We start from the raw sequence: 23,827 nt of genomic DNA, 5'->3' as shown, positions 1-23,827 counted from the left end.
GAAACACAACCACTAATATAGTTCTTCTGTCTAAAGTTGAACTAACATCACTGCTGTAAAGAAGTTGAAAACAGCTTGCTATCTGAGAGCTAATCTGATCTGAAAAACGATCTGCAACAAGGACATGGTCTTTTACTGGCTTCCCAGTGGTACAAGCTATTTTCTTTGCACCACCTGAATGCTCCAATCAGTGTGCTAGCTAAATTAACTTACTGTACTAACAGTACCTTAAAAGGTAAGTCTGGCAATATTCTTTATTTATAAACTACTGTGTATGTGTTCATCACCATGAACACTCATACTGTATTTAATTTTGACTCAAAGTCATGTACACCTTCCTGCTACCAGAAATACACACTAGCGCACCAAATGTGGATTCATCCACTGCTGCTAACAGTCCTGCTGCTAACAGATGCACTTCTTCCTGTGTGAGTAACCAGTGCAGTGCCCGTTCAAAATGTGCCTGTTCAGAACGGGCAGATTTCTCAATACCTAGAGAGAACAGTGCCTGTCCCTTAAACGCCTCTCATGCAGATTATCAGTAGATATTACAATTTAACGATGTTCCTTAAATGCCTCACACGCAGGCTATCAGTAGACGCTATAATTTACCCATGTTCCCTAAACGCCTCACACACAGAATATCTGGAGACTACAATTTTGAGTTGAGTTTAAGTTGATCTGATGAACTGTAGTACCCGTTCAAATGTGCATGAGACTGTCTCAGAATGTCTCGGTGAGATATTTAACGATGAAGACAACAACTCCCATGATCTCACGCTACTTCACAATGTCATCAAACTCTGTCTTTTGTTATTGTTTTGATTGAGATACTCCTAGCGTCAGAAATTACATATTGTGCATTTAACTCTCTAAACTTTCTCAATTCATTCTCTATGGTAGTTCTCATCATTACAGATGTAATCCCATCTCTGACCATAATGTGGGGTGCATACATGCCAAGTTTCATTCACAGTACACGGTTCAATAGTCGAGTTTAAGTCTCTTAAACTTTTTCAAGTCAATAAATACTACGGATGTAATTTTGTTTGTTTGTATTCCCGCATGTTAACTCCAATGGCAGAGGAAGAAGCAAATCAACATTGTTTATGAGGTATTTTTATATGTTTCTCAAGAACCGCTCATCCAAACAACTTCACACATCGACATTGCACTTCCTTTATTCCCCAGCAATCCACCTGCCAGGTATGAAGTAGATCGGATGAATGGTTCTCGAGATACACGAAGGACAAACACACATACACATACAGAGGGACAGGCACACAGAAATCTCTTGCTTTATATAGAGAGATGTTTGTTACAAACTACAGTGCCCAGTTGTTTGAGGAATACAGATTAATTTAGGAATACAAATACAGTTTTTAAAATGTATGTATTTCTGCAAGAACAAATGGGCTTGGGGCTGAGAGCCACTGACAAAGTCAGACTGTATTGAGAGACTGATTTTATTGTCATTCCAATATCATTTAGGCTCAGGTTGAACCAAAATTACAATGCCTAAACATTATAAATGACCCCAATGGTAAACCAACAGGAATGTATCTAGTGTCGTAAGGGCCCATTATGTCCCTGTCACTATTACATAAGGCTGATTATTCTCAAGGGGTGTCAGTATTAATAGTCCTGTTAGTGATATCTGTATCCAAGACATACATAATAATGTTTACAATAAACAACACCTCCATCATGTAATGCATTCAAAACCTGCCCTGCAATAAATACTACCATTATGCATTTTTATCCACATCGATCTACACCGGCGGAGGAATATTAAACACCACTGTAAATGCCATGTTTTACCCTTCTTCCTTAATCTGTGGCCCTGAGGAGTTTTTTTTCCATCTTGTATAATAATTTAACACAATGTAATAAAAATGACTGACAACTTTTGAATGCCTAAAATGAAACACAATAAGTATTGGATTCGTTTCCTTCCAAACATTTTAATTAATTGACCAAAGTGTACTGCTGTCATTTACGAAATTTCAGGGAGTCACTGAACGCAGCATGTGGGCAGCATCTGTATCCCGTTTGTTTCTGTCAGTGAGCGGCATCACATCCAAAGCTACAAGTGGACGTTATTCAGACATATTTTGTCATTGTCTGTGACATATTGATATTAAAATTAGGACACTGCTTGCGTGGCGTCTGGTTACGCTGTAGATGAAGTTTTTTTTAACATGAAGGGACCCCCGAGGCTATTTTATAAACGTTGAGCTAACCACAATTGAAATACTGACTGTTGTTGCTCTACTGGCGGTGGATTAGGCTGGTTACACATTTTTATGCTGGATACTTTCAAAGGTAATGTCTATTACATATTTAACATTTTCTTGACACGCTTTAAACCGTAACAAAACAGGTGTTTTGTTTTATTTTGTTTTTCTACAATGACTGTTTCTCTTGTTCTGGAAAAGTGCTCGACTTTTTACTCGTGGTATCGTTTGTTTTAGGCCTCAAGTCATGCCTCGGTCCACAGTTGGGCTGTGAATCCGCCAAAACGTTACTTCGAGTCAGCGCCGCGGATTCGAAGTAGCCGCTGCAGCGGGGCTTCACCTGAGTATACCCCTCGTATGAAAGGTAAATTCAGAGTTATTATTTAGTTATTTAAAACTATTTTACGTACATTGATCCAGTAGATGTTATATCAACTTGATAAGCCATGTATTGTCGTTAATGTAACACTGTTGATAAAATGAGCCTGTTGATAACAGTTGGCATTGTTTGGTGGCATTTGCAGATGCGATGACAGCTAGCTGTTGATGTTCATATTTTCCCTGAAATGAAGCGCTAGCATTGGATATATGATACTTAGGACAGGATAAGGTGTGTGTGAAATTAGGTCACAGGAACTTGTGGCAGCGTGAACGTACAAGTAAGCGCTCTTCTGCAAAGTTAAACGTGAGTAAAGTGAATTAGGAGGCGCAAAACTTTGCGTTTTATGTCAAACAATATGGTGAGTTTGTAATCACTTAAAACCCACACCTATATTTACTAGCCAGCCTCACATGGTGGCTGCATCTTGTCCCATTACGCTGTTTGGAGCTGGTTTAATATCACCACACCTCTCCTTTCTACCCAGCTCTCCTGTCACTCACGCCGTTCTTCGTTGTGTCTCTTCCTCCAAGGCTGGGTTGCAGACATGCACACACCATCTCGTCAGGGCTATGTATCTATAACCTTGGCTGGACAAGGAGGGGGCAGTTACAACAACAGTAAGCAGTGGAGGAGGCAGTCCTGCTGGAGAGTAAGTGGGTCACATCTAGGCATTTCTATAGTGCTCTGGTTTCCTACCCTGCTTAGAACACTGCTCTGGTGTCCCACTTTTCCCAGTGCTGGCTGACACTTGTATCATAACTGTGGAGATGCATATTGACTATCTTTGGGGTTTTGGACAAAAAAAGCAATTTGAAGATGTCGACTTGGGCATTAGGAAGTTGTGATGGTCATTTTTTGAACAATTTTTCTGACATTTCATGAAGCAAACGATTAATCAATTAATTGAGAATCTAATTGGCATCAATTAATAATGAAAATAATGATTAATTGCAGGACTAATCAATGTTTGAATTACAGTATGTGTGGAAAATGAACTGCTTGTCAATGAAGACAAATGTACTTGGCTAAGAGCATCTTCAGATATGCATGCCTGCTGGCTTCACAGTGAACACATTTAGGACTTTACAGTTCTTTACAAATTCTGAAGTTGAAAGGACTGAAAAAAAATAACTGGGAAAAAAATGTGTAAAAAGATAAAGTGGTTTCCTTCATCACTGAGGTCAATATAAGCTCATATCAAAATTATTTAATTAATGCTTCCTTGCTTACTATGCTAACTTGTCACTACACCAATGCATTCTGTGACTTTTCAAAACCTTTCTGCACAAGACCACAATATATTCAATCAGTCAGATGAGACCTGTCCACTAAAGTTCTTTCTCGGTGTAGAGAAACCCTGTACCTGAAAGTCTGGGATGGACAGTAATTGACAGCATTTCTCCCTCTTTTTGTTGGCCGTGTGTTTGCAGAAATGGAAGCAGCTGTCCAGGTTGCAGCGCAGCCTCATCCTCTTCATCCTCGTCCTCCTTTTTATTTGTGGAATTTCCTCATACCCTACTGTTACTGAGCACCTCAGAGGTAAGACTCTGTGTACATTTAACATGGCTGTATGTGAACGTTGACAAAATAATAGTTGTTTTATCTATGTTCAGATGACAGTGTGGGAGTACTAAGGGATTAAAATGCACGCAGTTGTGGGCTGTAATATTGCAAAATGTGACTTCAAAAATATAGTTCTAGTATTTCATACTAAATGTGTTTTTGCATGTGTGTCGAGGCCTTACAGGTGGAGAGCAGGAGAATGACAGTAACAGCGTCCTGAGGCCTGTCGTCCCTCATGTGTTGCCTGAGCCTGTCAAACAAGTCCAACCACTGCTGCCAGAACAACCCTCCCAGGTTTCTAAACTTCTGCTTCTCTTCTCTGAAGGGTTTCTAAAGAGACTGGATCTCTTCAAATATTTGGAAAGTGTGGAAAAAATTCTTGTGCTGATGTTTTTACATTTTTTTTGGTTAATAATTATTTTGGATAGACAAATTCAGCATCCTGTCAAGTGACTGCAGTGTGTTTTCGGGGTTGGAGTTCAGGCTCAGTAGTTGTATTACAATGGCAGTAGTTTAGTCTATAGGTATGTAGCAAATAGGACACTGACATTGTTGACCATTGTCTTTTTGGCACCTGATAGTTGGATATTATACTGAAATGAAGTATTTTATCTTTTTGAGTTGACATCCACTGCTTTTACATTTATGCATTTGCTTTTTCTTAGATTGTCATATTTAGCTCATTCCTCAAGCGCTCAGCATTCACTGTGCTGAATGCAAAAGATTTTCAAATGACCTCTACAAAACATGTAACATGTAACAGGCACAGTAAATATGTAGCAAACCTTATTTCCTTTTCATTATGTGACAGCTAAACAACTGTAGTGGCTCATCAAATGATTAAACCCACGTATATTCACCTACACGTGAGATAGGCTGATGACGATATTACAGGAATAACCATCATACAGGTCCAGTGGCTGCCTGTCAGGGCGGTAGATCATTTTAGTTTCAGATAATGTGAAAGTTGAAGCATATGACTGAAATTGTCATCACACCTGTCAGTCACTTTAAACCTAACCTCCACTATAAGTGGATTGCCTAACAATAGAAAGATGCATGGCAGAATTACAGGAGCGAGATATGTGATCTAAAAATTGTGCTGGTTCCACTTTTAAAGCATCTGCAATGAGCTGAAAAGAGCTACAAGGAGCTCAGTAGTGTCAGTACTAGGCTTGTCCATGTTGTAAGATGTACTGTGCATCTTACAGTATGGACACATGTACATCGTTGGTTGGTTCGTTGGTTATTTTGTCCTAGCAGTATCTATCCAAGCATATCATTTTGGTTTTATTTGTCCAGAGTTTGAGATATGAGTCAGTGTTTCCCCTGGGTTGAGTGGTTTGGCCTGGCGGGGTGGCGGGGGGCTGGAGAATTATCTGTTTAGTGTCGTCAGGCTAGGCTAACCCATTGTTGCTAACCCCTTCATTTTCCAGCAGTCGGGGAAACAACAGACGTGACTTTTCATGGTCTTGACAAGCTGCAGCGTTTATTAACTGACACACTGTCGTCTGTACTGAACATTTACTGCCAGACTGACAACTTACTTACTTTCCTCTGCTCCACTGCTCACTCTCTTGCTTAACCACTCACTCGCTTACACTCCGCCCTCTTCCTTAAAAGGAGTTACGCTACCCGCAATTTCCCAGGCAACGACACAGACGTTAACTCATGTTTTGAGACAGCACTGCTCAAAGGCTCCCAAACGCTGTTGATTTGCGAATGAATGGATATTTGGCGTTATTTTGACATTTAAAAAATGATTTTTTGGCCTGGCAGGGGTTCTCGTGTACTATTATAGGGGAAACACTGTGTGTGTCCCCAAAACAATGTAGGTGAATGGAATAATGTCTGTGGGGCTCACAGCTTCTAAAAATAACATTTAAAAAAAACAATATCCGTTACCCCAGATAATTCACAGAACTTGCCATCAACATTTTTAATAAGGACTATTTATTCATTGGAAAGTAGTTGCAACAAAATCCCATGACGTATGTTCTCAACTGTTTACAATTTCCAGCAGTAACTGTTAGAATGATTACTGAAGAGAAATGTGAGATCAAATATGTGGATGCAGTGAAAAGGAGGGATGACAAATGGCAAGTGAACAATAATGTCTGCAAGGTGAATCTGGATGATGGAAGAAAGAAATCCATTAATATGAATCACAGTTGTTTTGAATAGCAGGTCACCTCAAAGTATGCTTTCATCATAGACACTTAGTTCAACAACAAAAACAAAGGTTAGAAGGGGAGGCTTTGTGTAATCATCATTCATTTTGGTAGAGGTCACACAATGATGCAAACCATGTGCGCTTCCTCCTCTTCAAGCAGCTGAGTGGAGCTAGTGTTATGGAAAGCCTTTTATTGAGCTAACTTCTCAGGCAAAGACAGTAGAATTATAACATGAGGAGCAGAAATTAGTTCAACAAAATCAACATTTCCAAATATTCATGGAAAAGCGGTTGTTAATAGCAAAGAGGCTTGGGTGGTAGTTGGATAGGATTTGTTGATTGGAGGATGTAGCCTATGCCACAAAGGCTGCTCAGTGTTGTAGTGTAGTGAGACAGTTATTATGTTCTATGTTTTGTTATCTAATATGTTATTCAATAAAAATAGTGAAGGCATTTCATTCTTTGACATTTATTACAATTACAGCTATCTGGGCCTCCAGAGCCCTTCTGCTGCACACACACATCAGCACTACTGTAGTAGTAGTAGTAATAGAATAGACAATACTTCCTTTAAATGAGATATTTTCTCGTTAAATTGAAGCTGTAGTATCAGCAGATTAGATGTGTGTGTACAACTTGCTCACATAGAAAACAGTCATTTAAAAATGTTTCTTGTGCATGTCACCGTTTGCCACAGAGGAAACTGTCCAATAAGAGAGGACCACCTGCCCTCCAGAATCGTCTGCAGAAGAAAGGAAACACTTCAGACCCGCAGGACAAGGCAGCTGACATAAAGAAGGAAGGGGAAGAGGAGGGAGTCATCAGGTGCAACTTGGAGTGTGATCTCACCTTAAGATTGTTTCCCTTAATAATCAAACTCGTCATTTAGTTTTTAATCTTCTGCTGACTTTCAGCTGGCGTGGGGCGGTGATCGACACTCACCAAGCCACAGAAGGCACCAAGGACGAGGAAAATAAGGAGGATTCACCTGCCAACCATGAAGCCAATTCCACAAAAGATTCAGGTGTGTGCTGTTTTATTTGCATTAGAACAAATGCATCACAGTTTTAAGAGGCTTTTAGTTTTAGCAGTTTTTCTTTTTTTTGACTGCTAAATGTAATATCCACTTTTGAGTGACATTGTAATATTTAGAACATTTCCATCCCCAGACATTAGGCACTTGTTTCTGAATCACTCTCCAGAGTTAGATGACATGCTAAACAGGCATCTTGTGTGGATTGTGTGTGTTCCAGTAACCGACTGGCTGGAGGCGGTCCAAGAGGCTTTCAGACATGCATGGAAGGGTTATAAAGACTTTGCCTGGGGCCATGATGAGCTCAGACCCATCTCCAAGTCCTACAGCGAGTGGTTTGGTCTGGGCTTGACACTTATCGATGCCCTGGATACCATGTGGATCCTGGGGCTTAAAGAAGGTAGACTGACCTTTGTGCTGTCCAACTTTTAACTTTTGCTTCTGTATCACGTCACTTCTGTCTGCAGCCGTACTAGCAGCTCTGTGAAGTGCTACTTGAGCTAAATGCTCACATCATGCCAACATTCTCATTAATGATAATGCTGGCATGTTGATATTTAGCAGGCATCGTGTTTGGTGTGTTGGTTCAGCATGTTAGCATGCAAACATTTACTAATAGGCACTAAACACAAAGTACAGCTGAGGCTGATGGGAACATGAAATAATAGGTTAAGTTTAATCTTAATAAACCAGTTAAATAAGTCAACTTTTTATTGAGATATTGGGTGTGTATATATATATATAAATATTTAGTCCTATGATTATTTGATTTCCCATTGAATCATTCATAATTTGGGAGTTCCATGGGAAACAAATTCACACTGCAAGTACTCGTGCCTTAATTCTCTATTCAGGACACCAACACCAATTCTCTCTAATTTCTAGAACTTTCTAGAGTTGGACATTTTAAGATTTTGTCATGTTGTCTGGCAGAATTTGAAGAAGCAAAGATGTGGGTGGCCACAGAGCTCACATTCAACAAGAATGTAGATGTCAACCTGTTTGAAAGCACCATCCGCATCCTGGGAGGCCTGCTGAGTACCTACCATCTGACTGGAGACACCATGTTCCTGGACAAAGCGGTGAGTAACCACACATGCACTCATCTCAGAACTGTCATGCTCACATAAAAACTGATCATAAATATTGAGTGATGTTTGTAAGCACATCAAAGAATGGTCATAGCAGCCCCTTCGCTATCTACTGCAGACTTTCCCTGTCATCTGCAGACTCTATACCACCAAACTGTAGGTGTTACTCAGACTCCTAAATAGAAGCCAGACACTGTTTCACAAGGGCTGGTACTTAAACCATAGTGAAGAACAACTCCTTTAAACTTTACACAGAAATAAACATGTAAGAGTCTGAAGTGCTTCCAACAGTTTCTGATCCTCTCATTTGCTCAGACGTTTCTATCCATTGAGCCTTATTGTCTTACAGATACAAGCATGTACAAGATACATGCTTTAGGAAAACAACGCTAATTGGAACAGATGTTTGCTTTTTGTTTTGTTTTTTTAAGATAGCGTTGCATTTAGAATAATCTGTGTGTCATTGCCAAGCACCTGTCCAAGCTCACACTGGATAAAAATGTTGGAAGTGATATTTTCATTCCCCTTTTATTCCTTTCACAACCATCGACAGCAACTCTGAAAACATACTGTGACAAATCTATTTTACTATACTGTGTAAAAGGTAGACTGTTCAACAGTCTCCTCAGTAATCATTTTATTTGTTTACGGAAATTTTGACAGTATTGAGAGAAACCCAAACATAGTGAAGTTACTATCATATAAGACAAAGAAACTGATCATTTTCAGATTTGATGAACTGATTTAAATGCTTAAACAATTATCTATCTATTCTGCACTCTCCCTCTGCAGAAAGACATTGGCTCCAGGCTGATGCCAGCCTTCAACACCCCGTCCAAGATCCCCTACTCTGATGTGAACATTGGCAAAGGTACAGCCCACCCCCCTCGCTGGACCTCAGACAGTACTGTGGCTGAGGTCACAAGCATCCAGCTGGAGTTCAGAGAGCTCAGCCGCCTCACCCAGGACCCACAGTACGAGGTAATCAACTGACCAAGAGTCCACCCAGAAACATTTGCTTTCCGTCTTTTCTACTGCTGATGCAAAGAGCTGAAGATATGTGTTTCTGACATATGATAATTTCACTTATAAATGGCAACCTCATGGTGGTTCCTGATGACTTACTTATTTTGATTCAGTTACTTGAGTGTTTTCAGCCTTACAGTAAACTCAAAGCACAACTGAGGCTGATTAAATACAGCTGAGGCTGACAAAGTACAACAGAACCAAAATGTAGAGCTGAGCCTGACAGTCTGAGATGTGAATAGAAGGTAAACACTTCTGATTTAGGCCAAAATTCACATTTTTTGCTCCTCTTGTAATAAGGATCTAACAGCTAAACTGTCTCACCCTTTTTTCCTCCATCAAATGGTTTTGTTTTCTGGTGTTTTACCTCCATTCAACCCCACAGTGCCACAAGCATGTCAGCCTGTCAGTCATGTTAGATTAACTATTGAGGTTCAACATCTCTAGAGTAGACTGTGTGTTGGGTTTTTCAAATTTGATCTTGTATGCATTGATACTTTTGGGTTTGATATCAGCTGCTGCTTTTGTTGCCTTGCAGCAGTCGTGGTCACCTCTTCCAAAGAGACTTAAAACAGGAAACAGACTCTGTTACCATGAGATCCTTCAGGAATTTAAAATGCTAATTCCCACATAGGAATAGTCAGAACCCAGTTACCTTCAATCTTTAAACTGACTGCAGCAGCACTCAATGTTGTATCAATATTAAGTTAAATGATAATCATAATAGGATTACATAATCCTAATATGTAATTACTGGTAAAAGTACAAATTATAGTCAATAGTTTTAGTATAGTAGTATTTGATAAATTTGTATATTTTATAGAGTTAGCTTTTTCCTGTTCTTGGTTCCTCTTGGTTCTTGATTCTGCTTGAAAGGAGCTTCATCAAGAGGGTGTAATATGAAAAGATCCCATCACCATCCATGCAGGCACGTCGACTACCCAGAAAAAGATGTTATTGGAGTAACAAGGTCATGATCCCTCACTGGCTTCCCACTGACAAACACTAACAATAGTTTTTGTTGAAGCAAGCTGAAGGATTTATTTTTCCCCATTGCCAACCATTCTTCTGACTTGGCTCGATCTGTTTTTCCACAAGTATTACCAGGACTGGATAGAATCACAAGCTGACACAAATATTACTGAACTGAGTTAAATACATGTTAATCACAAGAAGTTAAACTCCTTGAGGGACTGGGTACGAAGGGGAAATCTCCAACACACTCGCTAGGATGTAATGGAAGATACCTCCCTAGCCTCATCTCATTACTCTGCAATACTGTGTGATAGGAAATACTGTTGATGCTCTGGAAAGCTCAAGGAATCAATACATGGCACCTGGGCCTTAGTCACGTACAATATTATCTTTACACAGTCACGTTTTCTGCCTGATTTTGTCATGGAGATGATCTGTACAACGTTGCTTCCTCTGGAAAATGTTTAGAGGAGTTAAGTTCTTACAACATTAACATCCATTTGAGCATTCAGAATCTGAAAAAACATTTTTGATTTGATCAGTTTTGAATCTTTTTGCAGGGCCCGGTGTCCTCTGCATTCAGAATTGGTTTCTTTTCATTTTTCTAGACATTTTTACTCTAAATCTACTTGGGATAAGGAATTAACTCTTAAGTTCTTAAATTAGAAATGTCACCTGACCTCGGTCCTTGGTTTCCAGGCTGCCGTGGCTGAGGTTATGAAACAGGTCCACAAGCTGGATGGCAAGCTGGACGGCCTGGTGCCCATGTTCATCAACACCAACAGTGGGCAGTTTACCCATCAAGGCATCTACACACTGGGAGCCAGGGCAGACAGCTACTATGAATACCTGCTGAAGCAGTGGATCCAGGGGGGCAAGAAGGAGGACCAGTGAGTCACTGTCCAGCTTCTTCTTTCACTCCTGTCAGATTCAGGGTTGGTGCTAATGTTGGGGCTTTCAGTGAAGTCCTACCAGCTAAATCAGGATTGTGTTCCACGCTGTCACAGCTGACAGTCCTTATACTCAGGGAGTCCTTGTTTCCTGACAGATCTGACACAGCGTGATAAGCTCTTCATCTCACAGTGTGTCTGTTACCTGCTGTGCTTTACCCACATCCCATATCGACAGCTAAACAGACGTCTGCCAGACATTAGTGAAGCCCCAGTCTGACATAGTGACATCAGTACTGGTAGACCTTATTAGAAAGAGATTACCTATCTGCATTACTTATTGTAACAGTCTAATTTTACTAGTGATGAGTATACTGCACAGCCCATATGAAGAGAAGCAGTCAATTGATAAATTGATCGACAGAAAATTAATCGGCAGCAATGTTGATAATCGATTGTCTTTAATATCAGTTTTAAGCCAAAATCCAAAAATTCACTGGTCGGTTCCAGCTTCTCCAATGTGAAGATCTGCTGTTTTTATTTGTTTTCCATGATCATTAACTGAATATCTCTGGACAAGATATTTCAATTAAAACAATCAATTAGTTGAATAACAGATGATTCATCTGCAACTGCTTTTAATCGTTTATTTAATTTTATTTTTTTTTAGCAGAAATGCCAAACATTCATTGTTACTAACTTTTTCAAATGTGAGGAGTGACGGGGCGCACCGTGGCTTAACTACAACGTCCCCAGTTCAAGTCTGTCTGGAGACGTCATCTCTCTACTGGCGCTATCATATAAAATAAATAATGTGAGGATTGTCTACCGCTCTCTGAATATCTTTGGGTTTTAGACTGTTGGACAAAACAGACATTTGAAGACGTGACCTTTGGCTTTAGGAAATTGTTTCATGGGCCAAAGGAGAATTGATGAAGTTGATTATGAAAATAATTGTTTAGTGCTGCTCTAATGTGAATATGTGAACCTGCACTTTGTGAAACTGCAGTGAACATTTTTCACTGTTTGATATTTCATAGCCTAAATGATTAATCAAGAGAATAGATTATCTGTTGACATCTAACATGTTGACAAATGTTTTTAATTTTGTCTCTAATGCAATACTAAATCACTGGAGTGTTCTTTCAAGAAGTGATGTGTAGTTACAGCCTCATATTTCTTTACACATGGAAGAACAGTTTTGAAATTGAAACAGAAACAAGGATCAGTGCAAACCTACAGGATGTATCGCTGAGCCTGTATTAGACAGAGTCACATGTAAGTCTGTGAAAACTTCCTGTTTGTGAAACATAGACTGCAATCCCTGAAGTGTCATCCACTGTTTGTGTGCGTCTTGTTTTAGGTTAATGGAGGAGTATCTGCAGGCGGTAGAGGGGGTGAAGAAGAACCTGTTGCAGAAGTCTTCACCTAACGGTCTCACCTTTGTTGGAGAGATCTCACACGGGCAGTTCAGCCCTAAAATGGTCAGTAACATTCAAAAACATCCACAAGGTTTTTTTGCTAGTAAAATTACAGAAATGTCATGTAACAATGAAGTTCACGTAAATGTTGCCTGTTTTATGTGGTGAAACATTAAATATGCACAGGGGGAAAAAAAGGAAATAATTATTGGGTTAAGTGTAGACTGACAGAAATGATTTTAAAAAATAAGGCCTTTTGGTTTAAGTGGTGATTGCTAGTTGCACTCCATATAAGAAACTGGGAACCTACGGAAATGAAACTCCATTTCTAAACAGATGATTGAAGTCAGTATGTTGTGTCTGTTCATTCTCGGCTTATGTGCTCTCTCTGTTCAGGACCATCTCGTGTGCTTTCTGCCGGGGACTCTGGCTCTCGGTGCTCACAACGGCCTGCCTGCTGATCATATGGATCTGGCCAAACAGCTGATGGAGACTTGTTACCAGATGTACGTGCACATGGAGACAGGCCTCAGCCCAGAGATTGTCCACTTCAACATGCACCAGGGCAGCACCCGAGACATCGAAGTAAAGGTACCACCCTCAATCTTCCTACTGATCACACAGCAGAAATGCAGGAAACTACCTAAAATATGACCGTGAACAATCCTGCAATGCTTTATGAAGACTCGGTTCATAATTCACTGTTTGTATTCCTTGTTGTAGCTTGCAGACAGACACAACCTCCTGCGACCAGAGACGGTGGAGAGTCTCTTCTACCTGTACAGGTTCACCAAGGACCACAAGTACCGGGTCTGGGGCTGGGAGATTCTCAAGAGCTTTAACAAGTACACCAAGGTGAGTAACATGAGAGCTAGGTCGACTCGCATCTCTTCCTCGTGTCTTCTTGCTCCTCCTAGCAGGGATGCGAGGAAGAAACAGAGGAATTAAATACACCAAACAGGACATCTTTATAATAAACACAAATAAACAATTAAAATCTAGTTTCATTTGTTTGTGAAAGACCACAGATACAGTAAGTCTAATGTCATCTTCAGGATAAAAAGTACATACTTAAGGAATTTGCCTCAGTGCTGTTTTTCTACAGTTTTTCCACTTCTGTCTTCAAAAGTTGAGTCCTCAGTTGCTTCTCTGTGTGTGTGTGAATGACGGGTAAAGCGTGTGCAGTGTGCTTGTCATCTCTTTGCTCAGTGAAATGTGCAGGAACGCTTGTGCTCACAGAGGTACCGTTTCTCATCTAAACTAAAAATATCTCTGAGTGTCAGTCTGCAATAATGAGGTTGTTCTTTTAGAGATTTTAGAAATATTTTAGAGGAAGGAATGGAAAGTGAAACTAATAGCTGCTTAAAGTGATTCATCATTGCAGACTGACTGATGCTACCAGAGGACACTGGGCTTTTTTAGGCACACAAACTGATAAAGACAACTTTGATTTTCTGATTAACATTTCAGTAATAACTGAAGGTAGAAAACATTTCAGCATCAGCAAAATGACATCAGCAAATGAAAATGAAGTAAATAAGTTGCATCTGTTTCAAAGACTCCTGTGTAGAGTTCTGCTCCCCGATCCAACAAAGTACCGAGATTTGTGTTCAGTTTGTCTTGACTCTGACAGCCAGTAACAGGGGTCTCAATATGGCGGCAGCAGAAGGGTCTTACAGATGTGGTTACAGGCTGGGTTCAGCTATCAGTTTAAGGCTTGTGCATGTTCAGACTGCAGGCAACAGTGGCCCAAATCCTGTTTTTTTTGCTCATATGTGACTCAGATCTGTTTTCATAACAGTGTGAACAGCACAAATCACATGGAAGCTGATTAGGTCACTTTCATATGTGGTCCTAAATCTGATACAGGTCTGATTTTTTTATTTTTTATTTTCTATTTTTTTGCACTACGACCTCAGTGTGTACAGTCATGTGAACAGCCAAACAAAACAATCAGATCTGAGCAATAAATCAAGGGTTGCAGTGTGAATGAAGCCAAAAGGCCGGTAATGAAATAACTCATATTCAACTTACTGATGATATTGTTAAGACAGTTAAAATGTTGAACTGCTAAAACGGTCACTTGTGCTAAGATCTTTCAGCTTTATTTCCACACGTGAACAAAATGTGTCTTGAACGCACCACCAGCTGTGTCTGTTCAGTTACATCTGCAGTGCTTGTAAATACTAAACGGTTTGCTGTTTATGTTCTAAAATATGGCCTACAGATTGAATGAATGTGTGTTTGTGCTCAGGTTTCCTCCGGTGGTTACACCTCCATCAATAACGTGCGTGACCCGGACTACCCGAGCCCCCGAGACAAGATGGAGAGCTTCTTCCTGGGAGAGACCCTGAAATATCTGTACCTGCTCTTCTCCGACGACCCCGACCTCATCAGTCTAGACCAGTACGTCTTCAACACTGAAGCTCATCCGCTGCCTATATGGCCTTCCCCTGCGTGACACAACACACACACACACACACACACACACACACACACACACACACACACACACAGAGGAATTCAAATTCAAATAAAACTGCACCTATAAACGCCATCAACATCTCAGGGTTCGTCTTAGACCAGATAATTCCTTCTTCTGTCTCAGTGACTGAATGTTGCTAAAACAACAACAACAAAAAACCAACCCTGAACACAGACCACAACTGGAAAAAAAATCATTTTTTTACTGATGGAATCAATTGTTTGATTTGTGCTAAAAGCCATGGAAAAATGACAAGAGCCTGGTTCCATTTGTGGCTACGCCTTGTTTATTTATTTGACTGTTTGTCTTTGTAGCGTGGACTTCTGATAGAGACAGAGTTCATGTTTCTGTCCTCCCGACCACCCGAAGGCATCAGCATTGAAGAAAACCCTGATTGTGACTTGAATCAAATCAGTCTTAATCACATGTTAAAGGACCAGTGTGTAAGATTTAGGGGGCTCTATTGACAGAAATGGAGGATGATATTCATAAGTATGTTTTCATTAGTGTATAATCCCATGAAAATAGGAATAGTTGTGTCACCTTAGAATGAGCCCTTTATATCTACATAGGGAGATAGATGGAGCCCGCAATGTTACACAGCCATGTTTCTACAGTAGCCCAGAAGGGACAAACCAAACACCGGCTTTAGAGATGGCCTTTTGCAGCCACCGTAGGTTCTCCTATGCGCTTTGAAGGAGAGGAGAGGAGAGGGGAGGGGAGGGGAGGAGGGGAGGGGAGAGGAGGAGTATGCAGTCGGTTGCAATCTGCAACCTCGCTGCTAGATGCCACTAAATCCTCCACACTGGTTCTTTAATGGATGAGTGTCCAGTTCAACTGATGTTTCCAGTTTAAAGCTGCTGATAGCTGATATTTTTGTCGTGTGTTTTCAATTCCTATAAAAAAAAAAAAAAAAAAGACTATTTTTATGCCAGAAAAAGACTTTGTCCCTCCAGCACTGTGTCCTTATCAGGGTGGAGAAGTTTCTTAAACAGGATGAGACTAAACCAGTAGCTGCCCTGTTGGTCTGACCTCAGTGCTTGGAGTGACAGCAGGCTGGTCGCCTTTGTAGTGAAACAACAGTCACCAGCTGTCTGAACTGAAACCAACCCTTGCCTGCAACTTACAACCTGACCGCTCTGCTGAAATGTATGTATGTATGTGTGTGTGTGACATAAGAAAGAGCAAAATCCTCGTCACACACTCTCTGAGTGCTTTGGCTAGAACTCTCCTCCATGTGTTTTCTGTCCCATGCTGCATTCATGTCATATGAGGAAGAGTAAATGTGACATTAGGGCAGTGACATTGTATGACAGTGTAGTGTAGGTTAAACATGAACAAAAATACTCAAAAAAAAGTATGAATGTCTTAGATGAGTTAACGTGTGTTCTCATATGACATGAATGCAGCATCACTCTCTTTCTGTGGGACTCAGTTGACCTCAGTTGGTCTCATTCCAGTTGTTGCCAAGTAGCAGATTTTCCTCTTTACTGTGAAGCTTTGGATTTATGAGGACAACAATGAGCTTGTAGCATCTGAGGTGTTTCTTTTTTTTTTTTCAGCTGCTATTTCCACTGAATGTTCCGTTTCGTTGATCTTTCGTCTTAAGATGTAGAGTACGTTTGTTTTTCTTTCAAGCAAGAGAAATGAATTATGAGATTGAGTATAAATTTAGCATAATATATTGATTTGTGTATATTTAAAGGTGTAATGAGTACAGCTATCATTGTGCATTTTTCATTTGTGTAGTAGTTATGTGGCTACAGAGCAGCTTGCTGTAAATACCAACAGTTCATATAGCTATTCATGTAGATGATTTTATGAATTTGTATTGAGACCAAACTTCTCTTGTACATTCTGTGTAATTTTTCCTCTTAGTGTTGTCTCACGTGTGCCTTTAATGTTGCTTCAGACAACATTCAACTGTTTCATGTCCATTTCAAGCTATTTTTCCACATGTGCTATATGGTCATTGTGATCTCTGCAGATATGAATATTTTTACAGTAGAATGGAATAAGGATTACTGTTTTTTCCTGCAGTCCCTCAAAGCAATCATCGGGTTTACATAATACTGATCTCTACCAGTGAGTGTGTGTGTGCATAAATCCTGCCTACAAGGGCTCTTTGTGATCCCTCCCTGGATGTATTTCAGCATAATGACTGAGCCAAAGATGCTGAAAATATAATCACTTGATGTTTGATTTTATTTGGGGGCATTTTTTAAACGATGAAAAGCCATCTCTCCAAAGCCACTTCTTTCAGGAAAAACAAACAAAGGAGATATTTTCAGTGCTTTTTATTATAGTCTCACTCGTGTGAGTTGTGAAGATTGATACTTAAACACTGATGACTGATTCACTTCTATTTTAGCTGCACCCACCAATCAGACACCTACAGATGTAAAACATAGACATAGACAGGCATTTCATTATATACAGATCAGTACCCAACAACATAAATTCATTAACAGTTGCACGACCAGAAGGCACATTTTAGTGTATTTTGCCACAAACTTAACTGATGACTGATTTGTAGAATTAAAAGCGTGGCATTTATATTGAGACAGTTTAAGGTTTGTTGGAATCCAAAGGAAAATGGGGACTAAATTGGATTTTTATATTGAAATATTTGTTAACGTGTGCTTACACACTGCCATTTTATAGCATTTCTTTGTTAAAATAATCTTTGGCTTTTTAGTAATAAGGCATATTTGTCATATACTGTATTCTCATCACTTAGTGTAAACATCATTATGAAGAGAAACATGTTTTAAGAAAGCGCTTTAGCAGGTAAAACCAGTTTCACACATTTAATGTGGCTGCGTTTCCGTTCTGTCAGATTTACTATAAAAGCCAGTTTCAGCTAGTGATCACCGAAGCATCTTCTCTTAGCTGCCCTGGATTGTCAACATTTAACTCCAGCATTAAAATCCCCCCAAACTGGAAGTTTTCTCCCTCATCTTGAATTCAGTCACTTTCAACAGATTCCAACAAAGATCAGCTTCTGCAGTGGGGAAAAACAAACACAAACCCAACGCATGCAGCAAAATCATAATTTTTGTAATCCAAGGAGGCTGAAAGTCCAAACTTGACCTGCCGTGTGCTCACAGGTGGTGTTTGGTGGATACAAACTAGATTTTTGGTGGAGCATCTTCAGCAAATAACCTTTGTATCAAACACAAGTTTTTGTCCTGTGTGTCAAACCTAACAGCCTACATCAGTCTCTGAAGGTGGAAAACATTTTGAAGGGCTTTGCTCTGATGGGGGAGGTGAGCGGGGGTCTGTTGGTTCAATGTATTTTTTTTTTTTTTTAATTTATTTAAATCTTTCTTAATTATACAAAATGTATTGTTGATGTCACCTGGTGTACAATAAATGCTGGATCGGCTTTAATTTTGTAAAAATATAGAAATTAAAGAGATTTTATTGAACAGAAACAGAATATTTGTGTTGATCATTGAATCATTAAACAAACCTGACACCAGATGTATAAACCATGTGTATGCACAAAAACATGCATACACCCTTTCTTCACACATAAACTAGTATTTATACAAACAGGATGTGTGGTGAGACACAGACTTCAGACCAGTGTACGCCAGACGCAGATTATATGATCTGCTGGAGATGGAAATATAAAGTGAGAGACGGAATCTAAATCTAATAAACATTGTTCAGGTTGATAACCAACTGATGTGATTTTTTATGCATCCACACATCAATGTAAAATGATTATTAATCACCTCACAAACACTTTTCTCTTGAACAACAACTGCAGAGTTCATGTCTATTAAAGTAAAGAAGGAAACATCCATCTGTGTCGGAACGGAACACAGAAACATTAAAAACCAGCAGGTGAACTGATGAGAACCAATCAGACCAGTCTGTATTGAAAATGTTTTTTCATTCTTCTCTCAGAAGAAGTAAAACCCTTGTCAGAATGAACTCAAACAAACAGACCACAGTTAACAGGAAGTGGTCGGACCTGGGGACGGGGCGCATGACGAGGTGTCCAGGCTGTGCAGGGGGGGGGGGGGCTCCCCAGACACTGCGGCCTGGACCTGGAGCTGTCCTTGTGCAGTGGGACGAAGCGTTACATGGTAGTGTCGGTCTGGTTGGGCAAGGATGGGAGAGATGGCAGGGGGGTCAGCGGCAGCAGGCTTCGTTTGGTGGGGGCGTTGCCTTCTCCCTCGGCCTCATTGATGACAGGGATTTGAGGCTCCAAGTCCTTGATGCATAACTCGGGGTGGGTCATGAAGTTGTGGATGAATCTGCGAGCAGCGCAGCCTTCTGAAAGCTTCCACAAAAACGCTCTCTAAGTCCAAACTAAAGGAAACAGAAGTGTCTCCTGGATTAGCTACTGCTGCTAAATGCACAGCAGTGGATCTACTTCAGAGAACATATGATCCTCTTCCAACAAACGCACCACAATAATGTCCTGATAGGCTTCCGTTGCTCTGCAGGGTTTTTATCACTGTTGCTTAACATGTGGAGAGTGAGCTGTTTGGACTTTGGGGAGGTGAAACCAGAGCTGTGGATTTATTGGAGTCAAACAGCTGGAATCAGTTGTGTTGCAGGCTGATCCTGTGCACACTTTGTGCACTATTCTTTGTCTTCCTTCTTCCATCAATTCAGCTCTTCCTCTGTGAACTCTGGTTCTGATTCAGTGACAAACAGTCCCAACGGCCTGGACTCTGGATAACCAGCCCACTGCAGGTAGTTTTCTTCAGTTTCCCAATAGGACAATAACGTAACGTGTCTCTACTTCTGAAGTATGACCACTTGCTGAATCTTCTGGGACTCTCAGCCTCACATGTGGAAACAAACAGCTGTTCATGTCAGAGGTAGATGATTCTGCTGTTAGTTACCAGCTAATCCAGGGTGTTACTTCCTGTGTTTACTTTGGTTTGCACTTAGAGGTTGCATCTGAAGTTTATGTGAAAAGCTTTAGGAGGCTCGCGCTGCTCATCTCTACAAACTTTGTTTTGTCAGAGTTCCTGAATGTCCACAACAGCGGTGGATTTATAAAAACACACAGTCAGAAGGTGAAAGCGTACCTGAGTCTGGACGCGGTTGAAGCCGCGGCACCAGAGCAATTGTCCCTTCTTCAGCTCCATCTCAGCGTGATCAATCTCATCCAGGTCCTTCCTCCTGCTGAGTGCCATGACCTGCTGTTGTCAGGAACTTCAGCCAGCTGTTGGGGATGCTGGTCACCAGCTGAGAGAGGACAAACACCGCCCCCCCCTCAGTCATTTCTACTTTTCTGTTAAAGTTTCAAGCAGTTCAAAGGCTTTTAATGTGAAACATCTGCAGGAAGTGTGGAGTTACAGTGACAGAAATAAAAATCCAGGTTAATGACAGCAGCTCCACTGGGTGATCGGCTCTATTGACATTTAAAATAATCACAGAGAATGTTGTTACCACATCTGAATGAGCTGCAGACGTGTTTTTAATTGGCCGTAAAACACAAAACAAATTGGAACTATATTAGTCATGTGAATTGGTCATTATTTGAATTTTGGCTTTAAATTTCTGGCTTATGATTTATATGTTCTTATCAGTGGTTGATCAGTAAAGCGAAACAAAGTTACAGCTCTTGGTGGTTTTTTATTTCCCAAACTCAGAGATTTTGCTTTTTAGTTCAAAACCAGCATCCTGTTGTTGTGGGCATAACAGGAAGTGATGAAGATGAGAATGACAATGCACGGACAGTTTTGCAAGTTTAAAAAGTCATTACTGTGTAAAAAACCTATCAAGTTCTATAATGATTAAAGAGTAGGCAGCAGCAGCTCCTTGAATTCGGAGTGGGAGACATGATGCAACAGGGAGCCGCTTTTGTCCAAAATGTGCTGTTGAGGTTTTGTCTTGCTCATAAGGACTGACTTGATGTACAGATCCAACAGGGCACTCTGGAAAAACAGCAAACAAAGTTATATGAACATTGCAGCCACAAAATATATCTATCTGAGAAAAAAAACATATGAATGCACTGATCAACAACATCAGACTAAAAATGTGAACTTAAAAAAACTCGCCCCCCTCACTCTGATTTATTTAGTGATTTAGATCAAGTCAATGCCTGAAGTGAAACAAAATGACAATTCAGTCTGATCAGGCTGGATCCTCCTTTTACGTCAACCTGTGTCTTTTAGTGCTGGTGTGTTCTAAACTCACCTTCTCCCAGAGGTGACTGAGATTCTTGAGGCTTGATTTCCGAGCCATAGATTTGGCTCCACCCACCACCTCAGCCACAAGGAGGCTCTGAACCTCCACCTAAAAGATGAAGGCAGACAAAGCATTAACAGGATTTTTCACAGACAGTAATAATATCAATTATGTCATTTCAATTTTAAAAAGGCAGTTTACTGACCATTTTCTTCCAGATGGCTCCTTCTCTTTTCTCTGGCGTAGAAAACACAATGGGCACTAATAGGCAAGTCCAAGACAAGCCGATAAAGGCGGCAGAGCCTGTGCTTTTACTGAAAATATAATATGGCAAACATGAGAGAGGGAAGAAACAACCAGGATAAAATGAAACAAAGAATAGGTTCCTAGACACACACACAAACACATATTTTAATTTAATCTGTAGTCTGTTTTTTTTAAATGTTCCTTTTTATGCTACTGTTAATTAGTTAACAGTAGTCACTCTCAATTGTGTGATTGCTTTCAGCAAAGTGTGATTGATTACAGCAATCACACTTTGTTCTTCTCACTCTTTATTCTTATTCCGTCTCCCGTATGTTTTTTGGCCCTTCTCAACTGCTGCATACCTTGTGCTATAAAAACCATTCAACTGTCAATCTGTGCAGCTCATTCAGCAGATATGTGCTTGTATTTTTCTGGAATGTAACATGTTTCAGCGATTTTATATAATTTTTTAAAACACTAAAATTCATAATGGGTGTATGGGACGAACCATCCAACTGAGTTGGAACCTTTGTCACTTTGACACTCAACTGCTCGGACGTCTCTTATCCTACAGACACCATTCAAACTATAAAATGTTCACAAAACTTTGAATTTTCAAAGTTATCAGATTGTTTAGTGATATCTTTTATAATTTTTCAGCAATTTAAGCCAAAAATCAGGGGTTTTACAGACGTTGTCAGGTCTCACCAGTGTGTCATGTAATCAGGCACAGTGGAGATCACGGATATTATTAGACCAGAAAAGATTTTTTAAACAGCTCTGCAGGATGTGTGTCTCCTCTCACTCCAGTTTCTTAAACTTACAGATTCTCTCTCCCTTCAAACACTTTTTACACATATTATTCATTTTCATGGTAAATTAGTCTTGCTTTCAATAATGATGTACAAATCTTTGGGCTCCAAGCTCTAGTTTGAGACAAATACATTTTCATCATCAAAATGGAGATTTTTTTTCTTCTAATTATTGTGAATGTCTGTTGGCTCAGTGGTTAAGAACACTGTTCTCATGATCAGCTTCACCTTAGATGACAAGGTTGTGTGTTTATTACCCGCTCACTGCAATGCTCCTCATAATATTGCTCTCATGCACAAAGTTGCTTTACATCTTCATAATGTACCATAATTCAGTTCAACTCCAGCTCTCCTTAATATTATTACCTATAATGTACATTGATATGCTTGTTAAATACATCTTTTCCTATTGCTTAAAGCATGTCTGTGTAGTCCAGTGGTTTAAGATCATGTCACATTACAGTTCCTTTTAGATCTAAAGATTTTGAGTTTAAACCCTGCTTTGGGCAGAACTCAGTAGGGTTGAAGGTGGAAAAATGCAGGTCTACACAGCTGTTGTCAATCTGCTGATTAAAAATGCAAAACACAGTCCTTGTGATAAAACCTCTCTCTTTCTCTGTTTTAAACTGTTAGTCACCTTGAACCTTCAGGTTTCATTTACAATTCAAAATTACCATCATCTCAGAAACACACACGCACAAAAAAAAACAATACACACAAAAACAACATCAGATATTGGCGTGCACACATAATAGTCAAGAAAACTTTGTCTTAAAATTACAACCCATATATTTCATATAATTGAAAGTCTAAGGAAAAAAATCTGACCAGGCAAGTTATGTGACAAATTAGTTCAGTGCATAGCATGTCTGTCTTACAAACACGAGGATATAGGTTCAATTCCACCCCTTGCTGATTTTAATCATGGCAGATTTTTCAATAGTGTTCAGCTTCCAGTGATGCAATCTAAATCAGCTTTCAACAATCACACGCAATTTCTACAGAAATTGCATTTTCTAGTTGACACTCCAGTCAGATGCAGCTCCTGCACCTTCTGCATTACTGTGAGCTGAAACATGAGTGCAGCAGCAATCAAGTGTTTGGACTGTTAGCTGGGAGAATCTATACAACAGTGGCTCAGTGTGTTTCTACCCTTTGATTTGACATGACCTTGTGTCCATCCTGTCTTAGACTTGCCTCTGACCCAAATCCACACGATACTGAACTATTAATTACACTCTGTGCTAATCCTCAGTGCACAGTTTTTTGGGAGCCGGGATACAGGGAACTTAAGGTTCTATGTGTTTGCTCCTTAACAAATCATAAAT

The 23,827-nt window shown here is 40.0% G+C and overlaps 1 protein-coding gene and 1 long non-coding RNA gene across 3 annotated transcripts; both read left to right on the top strand.

Annotated features, from left to right (window-relative positions):
• The first annotated feature begins 2,047 nt into the window (after nt 1-2,047).
• Nucleotides 2,048-15,501, top strand: man1b1b (mannosidase, alpha, class 1B, member 1b). 2 transcript variants are annotated; one of them, XM_067600659.1, is made up of 15 exons: nt 2,048-2,325; nt 2,475-2,601; nt 3,150-3,268; nt 4,050-4,158; nt 4,358-4,476; nt 7,053-7,180; nt 7,270-7,379; nt 7,609-7,788; nt 8,322-8,470; nt 9,272-9,460; nt 11,180-11,370; nt 12,734-12,854; nt 13,188-13,382; nt 13,515-13,646; nt 15,046-15,501. In XM_067600659.1, the coding sequence occupies exons 2-15, from the start codon at nt 2,595-2,597 to the stop codon at nt 15,250-15,252; spliced, it is 1,956 nt and encodes a 651-aa protein (XP_067456760.1). In that variant the 5' UTR covers nt 2,048-2,325; nt 2,475-2,594; the 3' UTR covers nt 15,253-15,501. The 2 variants fall into 2 exon arrangements, with proteins under 2 accessions (XP_067456760.1, XP_067456768.1); XM_067600667.1 differs by having other exon boundaries at nt 3,104-3,268.
• A 499-nt stretch (nt 15,502-16,000) lies between these two features.
• Nucleotides 16,001-18,610, top strand: LOC137190944 (uncharacterized). Its single transcript, XR_010930324.1, has 2 exons — nt 16,001-18,110; nt 18,144-18,610. It is a non-coding gene; the product is annotated as an uncharacterized lncRNA (long non-coding RNA).
• Nucleotides 18,611-23,827: the final 5,217 nt, after the last annotated feature.

This window comes from Thunnus thynnus, chromosome 2, assembly GCF_963924715.1.
Source record: "Thunnus thynnus chromosome 2, fThuThy2.1, whole genome shotgun sequence".
NCBI classification, from domain to species: domain Eukaryota; kingdom Metazoa; phylum Chordata; class Actinopteri; order Scombriformes; family Scombridae; genus Thunnus; species Thunnus thynnus.
This window is presented reverse-complemented; position numbering and strand designations above follow the sequence as displayed.

Bases quoted from the DNA above. Each gene is read 5' to 3' on its own strand.
- man1b1b (XM_067600659.1), top strand. The intron at 12,855-13,187 runs GTCAGTAACATT...CTCTCTGTTCAG, and splicing joins GGCAGTTCAGCCCTAAAATG to GACCATCTCGTGTGCTTTCT. The intron at 13,383-13,514 runs GTACCACCCTCA...TCCTTGTTGTAG, and splicing joins CCCGAGACATCGAAGTAAAG to CTTGCAGACAGACACAACCT.